The following is a 24,424-nucleotide window of genomic DNA, read 5'->3' as shown; positions in this document are numbered from 1 at the left end:
AAGGGAGTGGGGCTTTCAGGCGTAATTAGAAAAGCATGTGAAAAGAGTAAAGTTCCCCAGTCACAACTTAGTGGCTGGGAGAAGTATCTAGTGACTGGCTGTCCTAGGACCCCTCGGATAGTGACAGATCTGGAGGACAGTTGTCCAGGACAGGAGAGTAAGACTGAGAAGGCCGTGCCAGTGTCCAGGAGACAGTTAACCTCTTGGCCCTCAGTGGTCAAGCATACCCAGGGCTCTGTGAGGGTGATGGCATGGGCTGGCGCTTTCCCCGGGCACCCTCAGTCCTGCTGCTGGATCATCTGGTTCAGCAGGACCTTTGTCTCCTGAGACCTTCGTCTCAGAGGACCTTCGTCTCCTGGGGTAGTGGGCCTTCCAGTGATTCCGTTGACATAAGGGGCATGGACAAGGGGGCGGCTTATTTCTACTTGGACAATCTTTTTTAAAGTGTCCTTGTGGACCGCACTGGAAGCAAGCCCTTTTAGGCATTCGATTTGCCCAGCTTTTCCCTTTTCCAGAGCCTCCAAAGTCCACTTGCCTAAGGGCCATGACTAAAACGGTGGCCTTTTTTTTTTTATCCCGTTTGTCCTGTTCCGCCTGCTCCTCCTGATCTCTATTATAAAAAAACAAGGTTGCCAAGTTCAGTAGAGTTTCTAAGTTTTGCTCTGGGCCTAAGGCGGACTTTTGAAGTTTTTTCCTAATGTCTGCAGCTGACTGATAAACTTGTCCTTTAAGATTAGTTGGCCTTCAATGGAGTCAGGTGACAGGGAGGTATGCTTCCTTAATGCCTCTCTTAGTCTATCCAGAAAGGCAGTAGGATTTTCTTCCTTTCCCTATGTTACAGTGGACATCATTTAATAATTCATAGGCTTCTTCCTAGTTTTCCTTAGTCCTTCTAGCACGCAAGTTAGCAGATGTCTACGGCACCAATCTCCATGTTCTGATTCTGTGTCCCAGTGAGAGTCTACACTGGGAACTGCCTGCTGGCCTGTGGGGAATCGTTCTCTTTCCTCTGTTGTCATCCTATCATTGACCTAACTGAGATACCAGAGATTGCCAAACTCTTGGGCTGCAGTTATGGCGGCACTTCTCTCATTTGGGGTTAGTGTCTGATCTAGCAGTAACATTATATCTCTCCATGTCAGATCAAAGGATTGTCCTAACCCTTGTAAAACATCAATATAGCCATCAGGGTTATCTGAGAATTTACCTAGATCTATTTTAATTTGCTTTAAGTCTGAGACAGAAAAAGGTACATGCACTCTGGCTGGGCCGAATTCTCCTCCTCCCACTGCTTGGAGGGGGCATAATTGGGGAATATTGGCACTCTGGTTCATTGTTTACCCCTTTGTCTGTCTCCTTTGGACCGTTTGGGTTAAAGGGGGGTCCTTGTTAGTTGGGGAAGGAGTCGGGGGGACACTTGGATAGGGAGGTAGACTCTGAGGGCTTCCTGTAGGGCATAAACCACACTTTTTACATAATTGCGAGTTGTCTCTTAATGAAAAGAAAGTTTGCACATATGGCACTTCACTCCATTTGCCCTCCTTTCTACAGAAGAGGTCTAGCTGTAGGATGGTGTTATAATCTATACTTCCCTCACGAGGCCAGGTTTCTCCCCCCTTGAAGAGGATATCGTGGCCAGGCGGTACTGCAGAAGAGTATAAGTCATTTCTTTCTTAGTGTCTGAGGGTCAGATTGGTCCCATTCTCCAGAATACATCTTAGGGGCGTTTTTGCCTTGGGGAGGAGAATGTTTCCCATCTGAAAAAAGAACAGAGGGATGCCAGCACCCCTAGTCATTTTCCAATGAGCATTAGTCCTAGAGCGTCCTGTAAGGGCCTAATGCTTATTCTTTTCCAGGGTGTGTAACCACCCATGGACCTCTGCTTATGGGATTAGTTACGCTTACCGATGTAGCAGTCCTGCACCTGTTTTCCCGCCTCTCTTGACCACAAAGAAAAGGGTCTGGACTGCTGGATTCTAGTGGTCCTTTACCAGCGTGCCCAACATTGCCTTTGTGCTCAGGGGTGAGTTCCTTTCCAGGGTGCGTAACCCCCAACGGACCTCTGCCTATCGGATTAGTTACGCTCCCCAATGTAGCAGTCCTGCACCTGTTTTCCCGCCTTTCTTGACCACAAAGAAAGGGGTCTGGGCTGCTGGATTCTAGTTATTTTTAGTTTTTTGAAGAACCTTCAAACTGTTCTTCATAGTGGTTGTACTAATTTACATTCCTGCCAACAGTGTACGAGGGTTCCCTTTTCTCTGCATCCTTGCTAACATTTGTTGTAGCCTGTCTTTTGGATAAAGGCCATTTTAACTGGGGTAAGATGATGTCTCATTGTAGTTTTGATTTGCATTTCTCTGATGATCAGTGATGTTGAGCACCTTGTCATGTGCCTATTTGCCATTTGTATGTCCTTTTTTGAGAAATGTCTGTTCAGATCTTTTGCCCATTTTTGATTGGATTATTAGATTTCATCCTATAGAGTTGTTTGAGCTCGTTGTATATTCTGATTATTAATCCCTTGTCAGGTGAGTAGTTTGCAAATACATTTCTTCCATTCCGTGGGTTGTCTCTTCTCTCTTTACTGATTGTTTCCTATGCTGTGCAGAAGCTTTTTAACTTGATGTGATCCCATTTCTCCATTTTTGCTTTAGTTTCCTATGCTTGTGGGATGTTACTTAAGACATTTTTGCCCAGACCAATGTCCTAGAGATTTTCCTCAATGTTTTCTTGTAGTAGCTCGTAAAGATATGTAGAAAGAGGAAAGAATATAGGATTGGTGGGGAAAATAGCAGCCAAATCATGCAGGACCTTTTATGCTATTAAGGATTTGTAGTATCCTATGGGTTTAGGTAAAGAAGCAATGTGATCAGATCATGTTTTAGAAAAATAGCTAAACTGTGGTGAGAGAGAAAACTGGAAGCAAGCAGTACTGTTGGGAAACTGAGGGGCATGGACCAGTGTGGGAGATCTGGGCATAGAGAAAAGGATGAGATTACCTAAGACAGTGGAAATGGATAAGATGGTAAGATTCTAGAAACATTTTGGATGTTAAATTAAAAAGAAAAATACCTCAGTGACTAATTGGATATGGGATTGGAGAAGGCAGAGAGTATAAAATAACCTTGAAATTTCTAACTTGCCAATGTAATAACTGAGAAGAGAAACTACATTATCAGTAATCTCTTTGTATGGGAGCAAAGTTCTACTGCATGTTCTCACTTTATTCAACACATTGGCCAATGATTAATTATTCTTTGTCTTTCTTACTAGTCTGAAACCTAAGAGAATTTTTCAAATATTTCTTTTCTAAAAGGAAAATTATATGGGGTATTTTTTAGATTATAAAGGTAATATATGCTCATTATTTTAAAAAATTCAGATAATGCGGAAAAATATAAAAACTTGTATAGTCTAGAGGAAAGTAAAAAGCTTTCATCATCCATGGTTGACCCCTAGTAACATCTTGTTTTTATATACTTTCTAACTTTTCTATGCAGATATGTATGTAAATAAATATTTCCTATAAATAGGATACTTTACCTGCTGTTTTATACCCTGCCTTTGTCACTTGATGATATATATTATGCATATTATTCCATGCCAAATATGAATCTATTTCATAATTTGTAATTGCTGTGTTGAATTCCATTGTATGGATGTACCATCATCAGTTTTCTATTTTTATCTTTTCTGTACAATACTGCCATGAATATTTTATACTTCATCTTTACAAGTTAATCATATCTGATTATTTTTCAGGATAAATTTTCAATAGTAGAAATCCTGGGTCAAAGATACACGTTTCAAATTTTAATTCGTACTTTGTGATTAGTGATGCCAATTTTTCTAGTCCCAAACTATTGGGTATAAACCCTATTTCTGTTTTTCTAGCTCCACGACTTTTCTCTAAAATTAGAATGCTAAATATTTATCTTTTAAGGTTGTTATAATTAAGTCAGAGAATGAATATACATATTTAGCCCAATGTTTAATACCTAATAATTGCATAATAAATGCCAGCCATTGCTTTTAATAACATGAAATATGTGCTTCCCCAAAGCCCTGTTAATACTGGGTAACATCAGTCTCTTTAATTTTTACTAATGTGGGAAAATGATGTGTTATTTCAATGAGAAATTTTGGATGGTGAACATCTTTTCATGTGCTTATTAGACTTAAGACTTTTTTGTTTATTCATTTCTGAATTGCTTTCCATTTTCTGTGATTGCTTTAAAAATTTGCTTTTTTTTTTTTTTTTTTTTTTGAGGTGGAGTCTCGCTCTGTCGCCCAGGCTGGAGTGCAGTGGCACGATCTCAGTTCACTGCAAGCTCCGCCTCCTGGGTTCACGCCATTCTCCCGCCTCAGCCTCCCGGGTAGTTGGGACTACAGGCGCCCACCACCACGCCCAGCTAATTTTTTGTATTTTTAGTAGAGATGGGGTTTCACCATTCACAGAATGGTCTCGATCTCCTGACCTTGTGATCCACCCGCCTTGGCCTCCCAAAGTGTTGGGATTACAGGCGTGAGCCACTGCACCTGGCCTTTTTTTTTTTTTTTTTGGGGGGGGGGGTGGGGACAGTTTCACTCTGTTGCCAAGGCTGGAGTGCAGTGGCATGATCTCAGCTCACTGGAACCTCCACCTCCTAGGTGCAAGCGATTCTCATGCTTCAGCCTTCTAAGTACCTGGGATTACAGGCATGCGCCACCACCCAGGCTAATTTTTGTATTTTTGGTAGAGATGGTTTCACTTTGTTGGCCAGGCTGATCTTAAACTCCTGACCTCAAGTGATCCACCTACCTTGGCCCCCAAAGTGCTGGGATTACAGGTGTGAGCCACCGTGCCCAGTCAAAAATTTGCTCTTTTTCTTATATTTCAGTATTTTTTATGTGTTAGAGATGTTGACTTCTTTTTTTTTTTTTTGATAACAGAGTCTTGCTCAGTTGCCCAGGCTGGAGTGCAGTGGCTCGATCTCCGCTCACTGCAAGCTCCGCCTCCTGGGTTCACGCCATTCTCCTGCCTCAGTCTCCCGAGTAGCTGAGACTACAGGCGCCTGCCACCAAGCCCAGCTAATTTTTTTGTATTTTTTTAGTAGAGACGGGGTTTCACCGTGTTAGCCAGGATGGTCGCGATCTCCTGACCTCGTGATCCGCCCTCCTCGGCCTCTCAAAGTGCTGGGATTACAGGTGTGAGCCACCGCGCCCGGCCAGAGATGTTGACTTCTAATTTGCAAACATTTCCCTACGTTTTGTCATTTTTAATTGAATTATATATGGCGCTTTTTAACCCTATATATGTAAAACAATACATTTTTAGATTACCATTTATTTGCTTTATGATTTCTGGCTTTTCCTACCCTAAGAGTTTAAAAATATTTGTATGTAATTTTTTTGTTACATTTCTTACAGTAAAATTTTTAATCCTTCTGGAATTTCTTTTGTTTTAGCGTAAGATGGAGTTTTATTTTTTATATACTAAATTTCCATTCAAACCATCTGTTTGATAACTTATCTAGGGCAAATTTCCTTTGATTCTTCTTTTTGTTTGTTTGTTTTATAGAGACAAAGGGTCTTACTCTGTCTCCCAGGCTGGAGTTTGGTGATGCAATCACCACTCACTGCAGCCTTGAACCTATGGGTTCAAAGATTCTCTCACTTCAGTCTCTCAAGTAGCTAGAACAGACACGTGCTGCCACACCCAGCTTACTCTTCTTTTTAATACTCTTCTTGGCTATTATTGCATATTTATTCTCCTGGGAAAACTTTGGAAAATCGTTCTGTAAAATGTAAAAAAAAAAAAAAAAAAAAAGTGTAAAAAAAAAAATTTGATCAAGTCGTTGATGCTGAGGCCAGGTGCAGTGGCTCACACCTGTAGTAATCTCATCACTTTGGGAGGCCTGGGCAGGCAAATCGCTTGAGCTCGGGAATTCAAGACCAACCTGGGCAACATGGCTGGTATTTTTTCGTACAAAAGATATGAAAATTAGCGTGTGAAAAAGATATGAAATTATCACGTTTGTTGGCATGTGTCAGTGGTCCCAGCTACACTGAAGGTTGAGGTGGGAGGATTGCTTGAGCCTGGGAGGTGGAGGCTGCAGTGAGCCGAGATCACACCACTGCACTCCAGCCTGGGTGACAGATCGAGACCCTGTCTCAAAAAATAAAAATAAAAATAAATAAAATACCCCTGTTGAAAAGTCACACTGAGATTTTCATTGAGGTTTTCAGATTTCTTGGAATAAACAGTAAATCTTGAGTGCACTTTAAAAATCTCATGGTTACAACTGTCATTTCAGTTCAGCCTGTTAGTAAGAACATTCCAGAATTTTTATGTTATGCTTGTACATACAATACTATATAAATAGGTGTTTCATAAAAATATGTTTTGATGGTGTTCGTTGATTCAGAGACCAAAACTTTTCACTCCCAAAACTCAAAGGCATGCCATTTTCTCAATAGCAGGAAAGTATATTGTTACTTGTACGTGTTGTAAAACTTGAATTACTGTTTCAGAAGTGATTTCTATTATGTTTATACAAGGAAAAAATTCAAAGTAATTTACTTTAATGAATATGTAAGGCAGACTCTATTCTAAGATTCTTTTATTACAGTACAAAATATAACTCTTTAGCTTCACCCATTTCAGTTCCATCTTAATGTGTATTTGTTTCAGTAATGTTCCCCTTCCTCACAAACATTTACTTTTTTTCTTTTTAGTTAAAAAAATTTTTGTTCCTGGTGGGACCAAGAGTTCCAACACAAACATTTAAATAGAGGAAAAATAAATGAGAGAGCCATTAAGGTCTTCTTATAAAAGCAGATGTTTGTTATTCAGAGCTTACAAATTATTAACCCACATATCACAAACATGAAATCTGTTTTTCAGGTTTCAGTTTCATAAATCTCTTGGCATAATCTAACATTTTAAAAATTAATATAACCAATCAGTGACTGCTTCAGTGAAACTAAGTATACAGTTAGGCTTTACATCATATGTTAAATGTTTCAGTAACCATGTACAAACAGCCTTTTGATGTAAATGGGCTTTTTGTTACCCATTATAGAGGAAATTGAGGTTTTGAGGAGTTAATGTAAAATGGTAGGAAGGAACGAAACTAATATTTTGAGTACCAAATGAACCAAGCACTTTATTTGGTGTTTTCTTGGAGCTTATTATTTTGAATAAGTAGATTATTTCCTGACAGTAAATTTGATCAAGTCATTGGTGCATTATATAAAACCAAATTTGTCACCATATTACCAATTCTTTACTTTTTGTATTCATCTGTGATTGTTTACTCAGTTTTTTATAATAGAATACACAAATCCTGCTTTTTATCATTGAATAATCACTTTTCCCTGCTGCTTAAGATATCTGTAGTTGATTAAAATAAATGATCTCAAGCATTTTTCTTTGTTTTTCAGATTCCTGAATTTGACAACTTGTACCTGGATATGAATGGAATTATACATCAGTGCTCCCATCCTAATGATGATGATGTTCACTTTAGAATTTCAGATGATAAAATCTTTACTGATATTTTTCACTACCTGGAGGTGTTGTTTCGCATTATTAAACCCAGGAAAGTGTTCTTTATGGCTGTAGATGGTGTGGCTCCTCGAGCAAAAATGAACCAGCAGCGTGGGAGGCGTTTTAGGTAAAACATTTATGTTTTATTTTGGAATATTATTTAGCTTAGTAAAAATATGTTATTTTAAAGATAATTGATTTAACACAATCTTCTGTTCATGTTTATTTTCTGCGTAAACTCCCCCAGAAATGGAAATATCTCAGTGTCATATTTTACCAGTCAAGTAATGAGTTAGGAACTCAGTGAGATGTCCTTTCTCAAAACGTATGTTGGAGGTTCTTTTGTTCGTTTTTTTCTTTGTTTGTTGAGACAGAATCTCACTCTATCACCCAGGCTGGAGTGCAGTGGTACAGTCTTAGCTCACTGTAATATCTGCCTCCCCAGTTCAAGTGATTATCGGTGCCTCAGCCTCTTAAGTAGCTGGGATTACAGGCAAGCGCCACCGGACCCAGCTAATTATATATATATATATATATATATATATAATAAATTTTATATATAAAAATAAATTTTATATATAAAACATATATTTTTATATATTTATATATTTAAAATATATATTATATATTTTATGTATATAAATATATTTATATATTTATATATAATTTATATATTTTATATGTATAATTTATTTATTTTTGCATATATATATGCAAAACTCCATCTCAAAAAATTATATATATATTAAAATATATATAATATATAATTATATATAATATATATTATATAATATATTTATATATTATATTATATTATACAATTTATATAATATATAAATATATATTTTTTATATATATATAATTTTTTTTTTGAGATGGAGTTTTGCTCTTGTCGCCCAGGCTGGAGTGCAATGGCGCGATCTCGGCTCATTACAACCTCCGCCTCCCAGGCGCAAGTGATTCTCCTGCCTCAGCCTCCCAAGTAGCCGTGATTACAGGTGCCCGCCACCACACCCAGCCAATTTTTGTATTTTTAGTAGAGACGGAGTTTCACCACATTGGCCAGGCTGATCTCAAACTCCTCACCTCAGGTGATCCACCCACCTCAGCCTCCCACGGTGCTGGGATTACAGGTGTGAGCCACCGTGCCCAGCCAATTTTTAATATTTTTAATAGAGACAGGGTTTCACTCTGTTGGCCAGGCTGGTCTTGAACTCCTGACCTCAAGTGATCTGCCTACCTTGGCCTCCCAAAGTGCTGAGATTACAGGTGTGAGCCACCACGTCTGGCCAGGTTTTGGTGTCACCTGGGGCTCTAAGAATACATCACTGTAGTTACAGTTCAGCAATTAGGAAGCTACTGCTGCATCTGTTAGTTCCCAAGCTACAGTGCAGTTGCTAGATCTGTACTGAGAAAAACTGATTCCCTGTTCCTTGCTTATAAAGTCACACTTTTGTTTTCTGTCACAAGTTTTTATACTTCTCATTGATAATTTGCAAATGATAGTACTGTAGTAGAGAAAAGCTCCAATAGTAGTCTGCCCTGGGATGGTAACTAGAAAGTGAACTAAGAGATTCTTCTAATGAGAACATTATTGACACTTAACTTAATTCAACAAACATGTATTGAATGCCCAGACTCTGGGTTAGATGCTGATTTTTGACTGAGCATAAGTCCAGATTGGGCAGAAAGGCAAGTGAGATCAGAATGCAATTGATGGACTGTGAGAAGTGAGCTAAGTTAGGAAATTCAGGGTATTATCAGCACCACTGTGTGACTTAGGCGGTAGGAGAAGTAAAAGGATGAGAAGAGGTTACACACTAGGATTTTAAAGTTCATTCCTGGACATGTGGAATATTTCTATGCAACAGTGAGATCAGGCTGTGTCCGGGTTCATGGGTAACAGAAGTAAAGGTTAGAATTGAAGGCAAGAAATCCCTAGTGGAGAGTGTTTGACGGGTCATTAGCATAATGAGTCCTTCAATCATAATGGCAAGTAAAGGAGTGGAAAGACCATCTGCACATCCAATGTGGAAGTCATCAAAGAAGGTGGGACGGTGCTTTGAAGAAGGCTGCCGGTGAGAGGAAGAGGATGGCAAAAAGTACTGATTTCAATATCAAAAGAAAAAAGATACTGAAATTTTTAGAAAGACTGTGAGATCTTTGAAGGCAAGGGCCATCTCTGAGTAATATTTAAATTCTCAAATACCACCCAAGACTTACTCTATCAGAATCTCTAGTAGTTGAGAAACTCCTGGGAACTATTTTTTACCATACTCCCCTGGTATTTGTTAAAGTAGTTTTTGGGAGCCACTAGCCTAGAAAATCTAGTGTTAAGGAGGGATTTTATAAACCTACTACATCAGTCTGGGTTCAGTTGCAGGTGATAGAAAGCACTCTAGCTATTTCAGACAAAAAGGGGTGTAATTCAGGGAATTGGGTGTTTATAAAAATCACTGTAAAGCCAAAAGGGTGGGAATCTAGGTGAGCCGTAAGGGGTAACTTCCCAAACAGCACCACAGAACTGACTCACCAGTGGCAGAACTATTACCACATTCAGGTAACGTGAGGAGTTCAGAGCTCCCTACCAAAATGGGTGGTTTCGGGAACTTACTCCTTTATCTGTGATCCAATAATTAAGAAGCTGTCACCTGGGGCTCTAAGAATACATCACTATAGTTACAATTCAGCAATTAGGAAGCTACAGCTGCATCTGTTCCAGAGCTACAGTGCACCTGCTAGATCTGCACTGAAAAAAACTGATTCCCTGTTCCTTGCTTATCAGCACCTCTAAAGATACTGAATACTGGGATCTTCTTTACCATTGCTGAAATATACAGACATACCAGAGCTCCAGTGCCTCAATTGTGATGCAGGCACCACCACACTTCCACTTTCCAAACCTTATATGGAGGCATCTAATTGGCAAAATCTGAGTCATATGAAGACACTTAGCTTCAGGGAAGCCTGAGAACTTTCTAACCTACCTGGTATCAGAAGGTAAACTAAAAGGAAATGGAATGGAAGTTGAGGGCCAATGCATTATAACCACCACAAGCATTTATTAAATACTGTGCTGGTATTGAGCACTACATTTTTCCTAGAAATCCCCTAGTCAGTTTTCTGCCATTCTCTACAGTGATGACCTTCTCCATTCATAATTCCCTGTTTTACTTATTTCTAAATCTGCCTTCTTTTATCCCCACCATGCCACTAAAATTTCCTGACAAGATTACAGCTAAATCCAGGCCGGGCGTGGTGGCTCGCACCTGTAATCCCAGCACTTTGGGAGGCCGAGGCGGGTGGATCACAAGGTCAGGAGTTCAAGATCAGCCTCGCCAAGGTGGTGAAACCCCGTCTCTACTAAAAATACAAAAAACAATTAGCCAGTTGTGGTGGTGGGCGCCTGTAATCCCAGCTACTCAAGAGGGTGAGGCAGAGAATTGCTTAAACCCAGGAAGCGGAGGATGCAGTGAGCCGAGATCGCACCACTGCACTCCAGCCTGGGCGACAGAATGAAACTCTGTCTCAGAAAAAAAAAAAAAAAGATTATGGCTAAATCCAAAGAATAGTTCTTTCTTCAACTTATTTCATTTATCCACAGCATTTAACAATGTTGACCATTCTTTCTTGAACTTCTCCCTTTCCTTGACCATCATGTACCCACATTCTCTCTTTGTACTTTCTTAGTCTCCTTGTCTTCTTTTCTTCCTTTGCGTTTCTTAAATATTAATGTTCCTTAAGTTTCTGTCCTAGGCTCTGAGTGATTTCATCCAATGGCTTTGATTACTGTGTCTCTGCTGATGACTCCAAATTTATCTTTCTGGTGGATCGCTTTCTCCTAAGCTCCTATATATCCAAATGCCTACTGAATGTCTCCTTTTGGAAACCCCAGATATACTTCAGGGTTAACATATTTAGAACTGAACTCATCTTCCCCTTAAAACAGTCTGCCTTCTGTGTTTCCTATTTCAATGAATGGCAACACCTGCCACTAGCTACCTAATCCAAAAGTCCAAGAGTTATTTGGACTTCTCGCTCTTCCTCATTCCTCACATCCAGTCCTCTTTATCCAGTCTCAAATTTGTCACATCTGTCTACTTCTTTTCATCTTTAATGCTACTGTCTCAGCCTAGACTACCATTATCTTAATCTAGATTACTTCAATAGTCTTACCTTGTTCCTGTCAAACATTTTCTTTATTGCATCCAGATTAAACATTATGGCTGTTTAATTTTCTACCTCCCCACTAGAGTGTAATCTCAGAACAGAAATAATTTTTTTTTTTTTTGGAGAGTCTTGCTCTGTCTCGCCCAAGCTGGAGTGCAGTGATGTGATCTCGGCTCACTATGGCCTCTGCCTCCTGGGTTCAAGTGAATCTCCTGTCTCAGCCTCCCGAATAGCTGGGACTACAGGCCGCACCACCACACCCAGCTAATTCTTTTTGTATTTTTAATAGAGATGGGGTTTCACCATGTTGGCCAGCCTGGTCTCAAACTCCTGACCTTAGGTAATCCACCTGCCTTGGCCTCCCAAAGTGCTGGGATTACAGGTGTGAGCCACCGCACCTGGCCAAGAATAATTTCTCTTTTGTTATATCCCAAGACCTTGTGACATAACAACATTGAATAATCGTTTGGTCAGCCAAAGAAGGAAGGGAAGAAAAGAGGAAAGAAGACATTGCAGATAATACAAACGAGTTGATATCCTCAGAGTTTTTGTTATGTTAAAGAGGTTGGTGAGAGAGAAGTTAAACTTGAAGAAGAGTTTGTTCATCACAGAAATAGAATTCTGTGGGGCACGGTAGATGAAGCCAGTAGCAAGGCTGTAGAAACTATACTCAAAGCAGAGCTTCCTAACTTGTATGCCATGTGGCATGCTGGTACGCTGCAAAGGGGTGGCAGTAGAAGTCAGGCAGGTAGTAGGACACCCATATTCAAATCCAGGTTTGCCTGACTGTAAAACTCAGGTTCTTTCTAGTAAATTCTGTTGCCTCAAAAATGTGATGATTTGGCAGTTGATTTCATTAATGTCATTAGGCTTTCATTTTAAATGTTTTTAGGAAACACAAAGATAGATATTTCAATTTTGTAATTGTATTTTTATATAATCTTAGGGATAACTTTAATGATCTTAAATGTATACATTAAATGATGATTAAGATCATTAAATGTCACTATCATTAGATATAGTATATATAATGAACATTTAAAGCTATACTTTTGATCTTATTTTTAGAATGAATTTGCCATATATTTGTGACAAGAATTATTTTATGTTTTTAACATTCTGTTAAAATGCCCTACTTCTGTATTCCTAATCCGAAAAATTCAATTTTTTTTTTTTAAATGAGATGGAGACTCACTGTGTCACACAGCCTGGAGTGCAGTGGGTACAATCATCACTCATTGCAATCTTGAGCTTCTGGGCTCAAGGGATCTTTTTGCCTCAGCCTCCCAACTAGCTGAGACTATAGGCACATGCCCCTGTACCTGGCTAATAATTTTTTTTATTTTTGTAGAGATGGAATCTTGCTTTGTTGCCCAAGCTGGTCTTGAACTCCTAGACTCAATTGTTCTTCCCACCTTGGCCTCCCAAAATATTGAGATTACAGGCATGAGCCACTGCACCTGGCCTGAAAAATTCAATTCTTTAAATAAACAAAACAGACAAGTCTGAGGCTCATTTTTATCAATCATAATCATTTCAAAACTTGTATGTTTTGAACGTTAAAACTGGTGAATTACTATTTTAGTTATAAAGGCACCTACATAGCAGTTTATATAAAGATCTTCACTTTTTTTCAGAAAACTTAAGGTACTTTTTTCCCTTAACCTTTAAGGTCAGCAAAGGAGGCAGAAGACAAAATGAAAAAGGCAATAGAGAAGGGAGAAACTCTTCCTACAGAGGCCAGATTTGATTCCAACTGTATCACACCAGGTAAATTCACTGAGAGACAAATTATGACAGAATTGAAATATAAATTGAAAACTTGGTTTTTAAATGTATTTTATTTTCTATGCTCTATTTATTTTGGCCTTAGGGTTCCATTTACTGTATTTTCCCACTTATGTTTGCTCATGAGACGATTTGGTCACCTTGGTCATAAATACTCCTACAAAAACTGTAGGGATTTTCAGATGTAGATAAATTAGAGCAGATATGGACAGGAATCTCCCAGGTGGACAGAATTGCAGACCTTGAAGAAACTTATGTTTATATATCTTTCTGTCCTACTCCTGCCATTTATTTATGTTAAAACAGACTCAGTGAGGTTGTAGCTTATCAAGTTGATGTAGCTAGATTGTGGTAGTCAGAGTAAGAAACTGATTCTCCTAGTCCAGGGCACTTACTACTCTGCTTCTCAAAATTAGTTAAGATTTTTATGACTTTAAGGAAAATGAATTTATCAGTATTATGTTTAATTTTGTATGCAGCAGCATACTGTATATACTTCTACAACCTTTGTCTAACATCATATAATTCTTTACTTTGAATGAAAATCTTAAAATCTAACTTTCTCATCAGTTCTTTACTAACGGTGGTAATTTGCCCTTTCTTTAAGTGCATTGGTCACACATTGCTCAGTTTAACAACCGGTTTTATCCTGATTGTGGTTTTAGACTGTATTGCTTTTGACTGTTGACCATCTGAGCCTTTCCCAAAATGTAATCATTGTAGACTCAGGTTCCAAATTAATAATAATTTTTCAGAATAATAATTTCAGTAGTAATATTATTATTATTATTGACAATCTGATTTAAGCTGCAAGCCTTAAAAAAAAAAAAACTTCAGAATTCAGCAGAAGAAATAGAAGGTTGAGGTTCATTAGAGATCTCAAACTCTGCCCTTATATGAAAATTCCTGAAGCACAGTGCTGAGACACTAGTAAAATTCCTTGACTTTCCCTGTGTGACACTGATTCTATTTAGGGGGACTAGTGACATTAGAAACAGTTGTGATATTTGCAAGGGAAAAGTACATTACTTGTTTTTCAGGATAAGCAAGAGAGCTTTTGACCTTCTTTGGAGATCCTATACCTACCTAGCTATTCCCTGCGTACTCAGATTCAGTTATGTGTTGTCACTGAGAACTTAATGTTTTTATGTCTTTCTTAGATTAACCTTTTTAAAACATTATTTTTAGGAACTGAATTTATGGCCAGGTTACATGAACATCTGAAGTATTTTGTAAATATGAAAATTTCCACAGACAAGTCATGGCAAGGAGTTACCATCTACTTCTCAGGCCATGAGGTTATTATCTTTTTTTATTTAAAGAGTTTTAAAAAATTATTTAATATTCTCAAGCATACACCATATTACTGCATTTTTAAAAACAATTTTATTTAGACTCCTGGAGAAGGAGAGCATAAAATCATGGAATTTATCAGATCCGAGAAAGCAAAGCCAGATCATGATCCAAACACCAGACACTGTCTTTATGGTTTAGATGCTGACTTGGTAGGTATAATTTTTATTATTATAAACTTATGCATTGATAGTTAAATATCTAAGAGATTTCATTTTGTACAGGAAGCTTACTGGCTGTGGCAACAAATATTGGAGACACAATAATGATTGCTACTTCTATCATTACCAAATTTCTAAAAATCATTGGAAAATGAGCTTTTTAGCCATAGTTTATTGACCAACAGATCTCTATAATTAGTCTATAGATGTGACTAATCCTAGTGCTGTGAATACTTTGCCAAGGTCAGAGAAATGGGGCTGCTTTTTTACCCTCAGGCTTAATACTTGGCTTTTAATACCTCCTTATCTGAAAACTCCATGCTCCAGATACCTTTAGTAGACTTTTTTTGGCATTAACTTTTTATTATGGAAATTTTCAAGCATAAACAAAAATAGAAAAGGTAATATAATGAACATCGTATACCCTTCATCTAACTTAAATAATTTTAAATTTCTACCCCTAATCATCTGTCTCCTCTCTCTCCTACCCGCTCCCCGCCCGATTATTAAAGCAAATCCTAAACATTTTATCATTAATTTGTATATGTTTCATAATGTTTCTCTAAAGGATTAAGGTTTTTTTTAAGAAAAAATATATAACCACAATGCCATCATCCCACCTAAAACAGAAATTAACCTTTTCTTAATATAGAAATAACCAGTTAGTATTCTATCATTTCCCTGATTGCCTCATAAATGTTTCATTTTGTTTTCTTGTTTGAATCAAGATTGAAATAAACAGTATGCAAGTACATGGCATTTGATTGATATGTGTCAACAGACTGTTGACTTACTTGGGGTATTAGAATACTGTGTGAGAGGCCGGGCAAGGTGGCTCATGCCTGTAATCCCAGCTCTTTGGGAGGCCGAGGCGGCCAGATCATCTAAGGTCAGGAGTTCAAGACCAGCCTGGCCAACATGGCTAAACCCCATCTCTACTAAAAAATACAAAAATTAGCCAGGCATAGAGGCAGATACCTGTAATCCCAGCTACTCTGGAGGCTGAGGCAGGGAGAATTGCTTGAACCTGGGAGGTGGAGGTTGCAGTGAGCCAAGATCACGCCACTGCTCCAGCCTGGGCAACAGAGCAAGACTCTGTCTCAAAAAAAAAGAATACTATGTGAGAAAATTAACTGGAAGCGCTCTTTTCCATTTTTTTTTTCCTGAGTTTTCATATACTGGGGCTATCCTGGTCTCCAAAAGAGTCCTGCATTCTTTGGTCATAGAAAAGCTGCTGCCTCTAATTTCTAACCAGTTCCCCCACGGCAAGTAGAAATATGTGAAAACCAAGAGAAGATGTTTGGGATTTGGAGGGATAGGAAGAGGAGAGGGGACAGGGGATAGGGTAATGGTTATGAAAAGCATGTGAGCTAAGGTGAACATATTTTTCTTAGAAAAGTACACTTTATCTCATTCATAACCTACAAATAGATCATATTTTGTTATTTGTATATTTAATGTGCTAATTGTTTCTTATTCTTCCTTGTATAGAATTGTTTTTTAATTGCTTTTGTGAACCTAATATTATTAAAAATGGGAGAATAAAAACATTTCTTAATCATTTTTCAACAGATTATGCTTGGATTAACAAGTCATGAGGCACATTTTTCTCTCTTAAGAGAAGAAGTTCGATTTGGTGGCAAAAAAACACAACGGTAAATTATATAGCATATATGTTGGAAGAAAGAAATTACGCCTGGATAGTAATTCTTTAACAGATACATGATTTGTAAATACTTTATCTCATTCCGTAGGTTGCCTTTTCACTATGTTGATAGTGTCCTTTGATGCACAAACGTTTTTAATTTTGTTATAATCCAACTCATTTATTTTTCTTTTTTTAGGAGTTTTCAAGTTTTAACTTTTATGGTTAGATCTTTGATTCATTTTGAGTTAATTTTAGTGTGTAGTGTAAGGTAAGGGCCCAACTTCATTCTTTTGCATGTGGATATCCAATCTTCCTTGCATTGTTTGTTGAAAAGACCAGCCTTAAATGGGCCAGATCTCAGTAGTTTCTTACTTCTACTATATGTTATTTAGGACTTCTTAATTCTGAGAATCCTTCCACAGAACACATAATGTAAACCAATTGTTTTGAACTTTAACATGTGTTATCTATTATTGCAATTGTATTTTTATCTTTGTTACCCTGCAACTTTCATATAAATTGTATGCCTTAATTACAATACCTTACTATCTTCTGATGATACTTTTGATTTAAGCTTTGTTACATTTTTAAGCTGGGACCTTAAAAATAAAATTCACTGTATCTTGATCATCTGACTAATTCCAGGGTATGTGCTCCAGAAGAAACTACATTTCACCTTCTACACTTGTCTTTAATGAGAGAGTATATTGACTATGAGTTTTCAGCATTAAAAGTAAGTATTAATAAAGCCATGGACCAAGGATTTCCATTGCAGAAATTTTCACTGGATTTGACTTTGTTCTCCATTTTACTGTAGGAAAAGATCACATTTAAATATGATATTGAAAGGATAATAGATGATTGGATTTTGATGGGGTTTCTTGTTGGTAATGATTTTATCCCTCATCTACCTCATTTACATATTAATCATGATGCACTGCCTCTTCTTTATGGAACATATGTTACCATCCTGCCAGAACTTGGGGGTAAGAAGAATTTAATAATCTCTCGAGGATACTTTAATTTAGTGCCACCTTACCCTAAAAATGTGACTTAGTTTAGTAGATTATTGCATGCACAGCTAAAAAAGTAGAAAAACATTGAGTATTTATTTTGGTCTAAGGTGCTAACCTCTGAGGTTGTCATTTTCAGTGATTCACAAGGAAAGAAAGTGAACAGAGTTAACGAACCTCACTTATTGATAGCTAACTAATCTTTGCCTTTTTTTTTATTATTATTATTTTTTTTTTGAGACGGGGTCTTGCTCTATTGCCCAGGCTGGAGTGCGGTGGCGACAGTGCAACGTTTGCCTTCTGGATTCAAGCTATGCCCATGCCTCTGCCTCCTGAGTAGCTGGGATTACAGGCATGTGTCACCATGCCCAGCTATGTTCTATATTTTTAGTGGAGATGGGGTTTTACCATATTGACCAGGCTGGTCTCAAACTTCGGCCTCAAGTGATCTGGCTTCCCAAAGTGCTGGGATTACAGGCATGAGCCACCACACCTGGTCTAATCTTTGCCTTTAATTCCTTAAGAAAGCCAGCATACTTTATTGGTTTTACTTTTTTCATATTTAAGCATAGAAATTCAATTTTTTTCAAATGGATATGCATCACACTGTTTAATATGAAGCAGTGATTTTTCAATGAAAACAGAAAATTGACAAACATAGTGATGCCGAATAAAACAGACCACAGGGTAGCAGAACATCAGTCCTTAAGTTAACATATCATATTAAATGATCTAGATAGATTATAGGCCATATTTAATTTAATTAATTGTTACCAAATGTTGGATTATTATTATGTGGAACCTGGAATTTCTTATATTTGGCTTTGGTGCTTACATGTTGCATATTATAGTAGCATAAAATTCACAGAAACTAGGGCCAGTTTGGATATAGTGCAACACTGTTTTTTCTTGATTAGTACTGTAGAACATGAACATTCAACATTTTGTAGAAAGAGTTTTGTAGAATTGTTTAGAAAAAATGTCAGCTTTTAGTACAGATTTAAATTTTTATTTCTTTTAGGTTATATTAATGAAAGTGGGCACCTCAACTTACCTCGATTTGAGAAATACCTTGTGAAACTATCAGATGTAAGTAACTAGAAATTTTTGGTTTCCTGTCGCAGAGTAGCTGTAAATGATCAGTCACCAATTATGTAATACCAGAAGAAAGGGGTATTATAATTCTATTCCAATTGCTTATTCAGTATAAACACTTTTACCTAAGTTAATTTTATTTTTATTTGCTTTGTATTTTTAGAGTAACACATGAGGTCTCCCATATATATAAAAGAGTAACATTCTCCAATTTCCTATACCCAAGTAGTAGTCACTGTTTTAAGTTTGATTTGTATTCTTCTAGATATACTTAAATTATTTAAAAATAAATATTTCTGTACAGTTTGATCGGGAGCACTTCAGTGAAGTTTTTGTGGACCTAAAATGGTTTGAAAGCAAAGTTGGTAACAAGTACCTCAATGAAGCAGCAGGTGTCGCAGCAGAAGAAGCCAGGAACTACAAGGAAAAGAAAAAGTTAAAGGTGTCTATTTTTTTAGGTGTCCTTTCATTGTTTTAACTGTAAAGGCAAAAATTATATTCTTTGTTTCTCATTTTCCTTCTTATGATTTGGGATTGCCTCGTTTTATTTCTCTTCCTCTCTATAGGCATTTCAGAAATTGATTTGGTTTCTTTTTTTCTATTAGCTTCCATCATTTAATGAGATCTTCAATAATCAGTTCCTTATTTTTACTGTTGAAGAGGTACATTGTGTTTTATGTTAATAAATGTGGAAAACATTTCTAAACATAAAAGCCCAGAAAATGAATTATTTTCTGGGCTTTTTAAAAAAATTACTTAAAACATGTTATTAAAAACAATTATTTAAGGCCAGGTGCAGTGGCTCACACCTGTAATCCCAGCACTTTGGGAGGCAAAATGGGTGGATTACCTGAGGTCAGGAGTTTGAGACCAGCCTGGCCAACGTGGCGAAACCCCATCTCTACTAAAAAAACAAAAATTAGTTGGATGTGGTGGCACACACCTGTAATCCCAGCTACTTGGGAGGCTGAGGCACGAGAATCACTTGAACCTGGGAGACAGAGGTTGCAGTGAGCCAAGACTGGGCCACTGCACTCCAGCCTGCCTGATAGAGTGAGACTCTGTCTCATAAAAAAGAAAAACAGTTATTTAAAACCTGACAGGGAGGATACCATGATCATGAAGGTGGTTTTCCCAGGGTGAGGTTTATCCATTGCATTCTGGATGTGCTGATGCCCTGCAATTTCGCCAAATGTGGGAAACTCAACTGTGTGACTTATGGTAGTGGAGGACTGCATTCACACTTTCCCCTGGCAATTTTTTTTTAATTAAAAAAAAAATTGTTATTTTAAAACAATGGACTAGTTTTTAAAATGTGGATATTTATAGCGTTTAATGATATGAGACATTAACTAGATCAGTGATTTTTCTCTAGAAATGATTTACATATAAAATACAATAGTCTAAGTTAATAGTAATGGCAAAAACCACAATTACTTTTGCGCCAGCCTAATAGCACAATATCTAGTAAATGTTATGTGCTTAATAAATGAATAATAGAATCAATTAGAATATGATAGTACCCTGCAGAGCATCTCTGATAATCTCCAAAGAATGTCTTGTGTTAACTTGAAAAGTTAACCTCTTGTGAAAAATTCCTCAGCCTCTCTGTAATTATTGGATTCTGTTGAGTTTCTTTTTTTTTTTTTTGGAGACAGCATGTCACTCTGTCACTCAGGCTGGAGTGCAGTGGCGCGATCGTGGCTCACTGCAACCTCTACCTCCTGGGTTCGCTTGAATTCCCCTGCCTCAGCCTCCTGAGTAGCTGGGATTAGAGGTGTGCGCCACCACCCAGCTAATTTTTGTATTTTTAGTAGAGACGGGGTTTCACTATGTTGGTAATGCTGGTCTTGAACTCCTGACCTCGTGATCTGCCCACCTTGGCCTCCCTTAAGTCCTGGGATTACAGGCGTAAGCCACCGTGCCCGGCCAAGATTCTGTTGAGTTTCTTACTCTCCTTGCTGTACTGGTTCTATTTAGGTTCAAACTTAATGACTCTTGCTCCAGGAGGGGCAACTGTCCTTGTTTTCTCTAGTGTAGTCCTTCTCGCTGCTTAGCTCTTCCTCACTGGAACTTGGCAGCAGTCAGTCTGCATTCCACTGGTTTTTGTGTGTGTGTGTCTTTTTTTTTCCCCCCTAAGAAAACGGGCTCTGCAACTTTTTGGGAACCTGTACACACAAAACTTACCTGTCAGTAATCCCTGGCTCCCCTACCACAATTCAGTACTTAAACTTCACCAGTCTTCCAGCCATATGCAGCTAACATTAGAGACACTGTGCAGGAATAGCCCAGACACAGGAAGTTGGTAGAGGCCATAAGTTGGATGAAAGAAAGGAAATGGGGATAAGGGAGTAGGAAGAACTAATGAGAGTCATTGGCAGTAGACAGGAAATCAGAGAATAGAGGAGAGAAAGAATTGAGATCACAAGGGAGGAAAAACAGATGGGCAGGATATGAAGGATGTTATAACATGGAAGAACTATAGAAAAGCAAATGGGTGCATGGAAGAGAAATGACATCTCATTTTGAAATGTATCTTGCCATTCATTTTATGTTGATTTACAATTTACAGGGCCAGGAAAATTCTCTGTGTTGGGCTGCTTTAGACAAAAATGAAGGCGAAATGATAACTTCTAAGGGTAAGTATGAAGTGTGTGTTTTGATATGTTACTACTTTGACAGGATAATTGTTATACCTTTTATTTATTATTACTAATTTTGGGTGGAACAGATTTCTGTGATAGCATATAAGCATCAACTTGGATATGCATTTATCAAATCATTAGGTGGAAAAACAGGCTATTCATAATTGTCAGTCACTATCTTTCTGACTTTTTTCCCCAGATAATTTAGAAGATGAGACTGAAGATGATGACCTATTTGAAACTGAGTTTAGACAATATAAAAGAACATATTACATGACGAAGATGGGGGTTGACGTAGTATCTGAGTACGTTTTTGCCAATGCTTTTATTTTAAAATAGAAAAAATTAGATTTTGCAGTTATTCAGAAAATATGATTTTGATGAAGTAGTGGGAGAAAAATGATTTTTTGGTTTCATGAATTATTGTGTATGTTTCAACTAGTCTGGTTTTGGAGAAGATGGTATTAATTCTGACTTGTATTATACTCCTGTGATAAAAATTGCTGAAGAGAAAATGATCCTTATGTATAAGGATTTTTGTTACAAAGTAGTTTATAATAGTAAAAAAATTAGAAATAATCTAAATGTCCAATAAGGAGGTTCATCATAATTGGCTACTGCTTCTTCATTACAATCACCATCTCTGTCACCTCTTCCATCTCCAGAATCTGCAGAACTGCTAAACTGGTACTTGCAGAAAGTTCATAACAATTTGGAAGGATGCTTATAGTACATTATTAAGTACAAATTGTAAAGGCAAGACATGAAATCATATATACAGTATGCTCTCATTAACACTTAAAAAAACCTAGATATAGATAAAAGACTGAAACACTAAAAATGTAAAAGTGATGGCTATAAGATGATAAAAATGCTGTTCTTCATTGTCCAGATTTTCACTCATGAGGAAATAGTTCTTTTATAATAAAAAAGCAATATTTTTCATATTAAAAAACTACCTCCCAGAAATATGTAGTTATGTAATTTCCAAGTGAATATTTTTGCCTTTAGCCCAGGGCTCTGTTTTGTTTTGTTTTGATGATTTGAAGACTAATTTTACCCAAACTTAGAAGATGGCATTTGGTTTTTGACAAAGAAAGGATTAGAGGGAATATTGTTCACATACAGCACTTCTGAAAGCGTTCTAGCTTCTGTGACCAAATTTTAAGATCTTCCTGATTTGCTGCTTTGCTTCTCTCAGATATCATCCCATGTAAAGAAGATTCCCATCCCTTTCTCCCGTCTCACCCCCACTATTTAAGAGAGTGGTAGTGTCACTATGGAAAGCTTCATTGGGTAAATCTTCAACCTTTGGACCAAGGGAGTGGTACATTAACTGAGTAAATATGAATAACAGACTTATCTATTTTGATAGTTGGTTTAGGAAAACTGTAATGTGACAGGATGTAATTTTTAAAAATATTTTGGAGTTTCTAGGATTATAATTTTTAGCCATAAATAGCTAATTCATTGATTAAATAAATCATCTGAGGTAAAATGTTGTATCAGCAGATACCATGCTCTAAAGACACGGGCCTGTCTTCAGAAAATATGTTATAATGAAAATATTCTATTTTCAGTGACTTTCTGGCTGATCAAGCTGCATGTTATGTTCAGGCAATACAGTGGATTTTGCACTATTACTACCATGGAGTTCAGTCCTGGAGCTGGTGAGAGAATAAAAACAAAAATAAAGTTTTGTCTTTTTATAATGATTCATTCTACTAGAGTCTTATTTAGGAAGCACTTCCTTTTATTTCTACTTAGGGTAATTTTTTTTTTTTTTTTTTTTGAGACAGAGTCTCACTCTGTTGCCCAGGCTGGAGTGCAGTGGCATGATCTCGGCTCATTGCAATCTCCGCCTCCTGGGTTCAAGCAGTTCTGCCTCAACCCCCTGAGTAGCTGGGATTACAGGCATGTGCCATCATGGCCAGCTAATTTTTATATTTTTAGTAGAGATGGTGTTTTGCCATGTTGGCCAGGCTAGTCTCGAACTCCTGACCTCAGGTGATCCGCCCACCTTGACCTCCCAAAGTGCTAGGATTACAGGCATGAGTCACTGCACCCGGCCTCTACTTATGGTAATTTTTTAAAAGTTCCATACAACCAGGTTTAAATGAAACATAGGTAATGTTTTCTCCAGCCCTAACAGAAGGCTCATAAGAGGTCTTAGTTAATGTAAAGATTTAATGTTCTCTATCGAAGTTAGTCAAGTTTGGCAAAGTCTTGATAATTACTGGGTTTGAGTGATGGTTATGTGAGGGTGTTCATTATATTCTCTTTACATTTTTTGTGTTTGCTAAAAAATTCTCTATCAAGAATAATTATTGAAGTGTTCAGGCACAGTGGCTCATGCCTCTAATCCCATCGCTTTGGGAGGCCAAGGTGGGCAGATCACTTGAGGTCAAGAGTTTTGAGACTAGCCTGGCCAACATGGTGAAACCCCATCTCTACTAAAAATACAAAAATTAGCTGGGCATGGTGGTGTGCCTCTGTAGTCCCAGCTACTTGGGAGGCTGAGGCTGGAGAATTGCTTGAACTTCGGAGGCAGAGGCTGCAATTGAGCTGAGCTGAGATCGCACCACTGCACTCCAGCTTGGGCAGCAGAACAAGACTCTGGCTCTCAAAAAAATAAATAAATAAATAAACAGAATAATCATTGAAAAATGGGCTTACTTCTAGGAAGGGCTAGAAAGGTGAAGAAGAAAAGAGAAAGGAGTTCTTTTTTTTTTTTTTTTTTTTGAGACAGAGTCTCGTTCTGTCAGCAAGGCTAGGGTGCAGTGGTGCAGTCTTGGCTCACTGCTGCAACCTCCCCTTCCCGGGTTCAAGCAATTGTCATACCTCAGCCTCCCAATTATTTGCTTTTATGGAGAATAGTAATCATTTTATTTCTCATGTTTCCTATTGTAGCAAATCCCATCTGCATTTTCAAACCATCCACCAAAGTAGAAAAATTAAAAACCAAAAAATGATACAGTGAATACTAGAGACTTTTAGATGATAACACAACTCTGTTTGGT

The 24,424-nt window shown here is 37.6% G+C and overlaps 1 protein-coding gene and 1 non-coding gene across 5 annotated transcripts in view; both read left to right on the top strand.

Annotated features, from left to right (window-relative positions):
• Positions 1-24,424, top strand: part of XRN1 (5'-3' exoribonuclease 1) — a 142,109-nt gene that overhangs the window by 7,775 nt on the left and 109,910 nt on the right. For all 4 annotated transcript variants that reach the window (XM_055383151.2, XM_019024246.4, XM_019024247.4 and 1 more), the window contains exons 2-13: positions 7,426-7,658; positions 13,374-13,471; positions 14,678-14,787; positions 14,884-14,994; positions 16,576-16,658; positions 17,297-17,384; positions 17,469-17,637; positions 18,686-18,753; positions 19,064-19,201; positions 21,332-21,398; positions 21,604-21,709; positions 22,985-23,074. In XM_055383151.2, coding sequence (XP_055239126.1) covers positions 7,426-7,658; positions 13,374-13,471; positions 14,678-14,787; positions 14,884-14,994; positions 16,576-16,658; positions 17,297-17,384; positions 17,469-17,637; positions 18,686-18,753; positions 19,064-19,201; positions 21,332-21,398; positions 21,604-21,709; positions 22,985-23,074 — 1,361 coding nt within the window. The remainder of the gene's footprint in view (positions 1-7,425; positions 7,659-13,373; positions 13,472-14,677; positions 14,788-14,883; positions 14,995-16,575; positions 16,659-17,296; positions 17,385-17,468; positions 17,638-18,685; positions 18,754-19,063; positions 19,202-21,331; positions 21,399-21,603; positions 21,710-22,984; positions 23,075-24,424) is intronic.
• LOC115934255 (U1 spliceosomal RNA) lies at positions 19,845-20,012 on the top strand. Its single transcript, XR_004070071.1, has one exon. It is a non-coding gene; the product is annotated as a U1 spliceosomal RNA (small nuclear RNA).

Source organism: Gorilla gorilla, chromosome 2 (assembly GCF_029281585.2).
Source record: "Gorilla gorilla gorilla isolate KB3781 chromosome 2, NHGRI_mGorGor1-v2.1_pri, whole genome shotgun sequence".
NCBI lineage: Eukaryota > Metazoa > Chordata > Mammalia > Primates > Hominidae > Gorilla > Gorilla gorilla.
The sequence above is the reverse complement of the archived record's forward strand: the minus strand, read 5'-3'. Positions and strand labels throughout refer to the sequence as shown.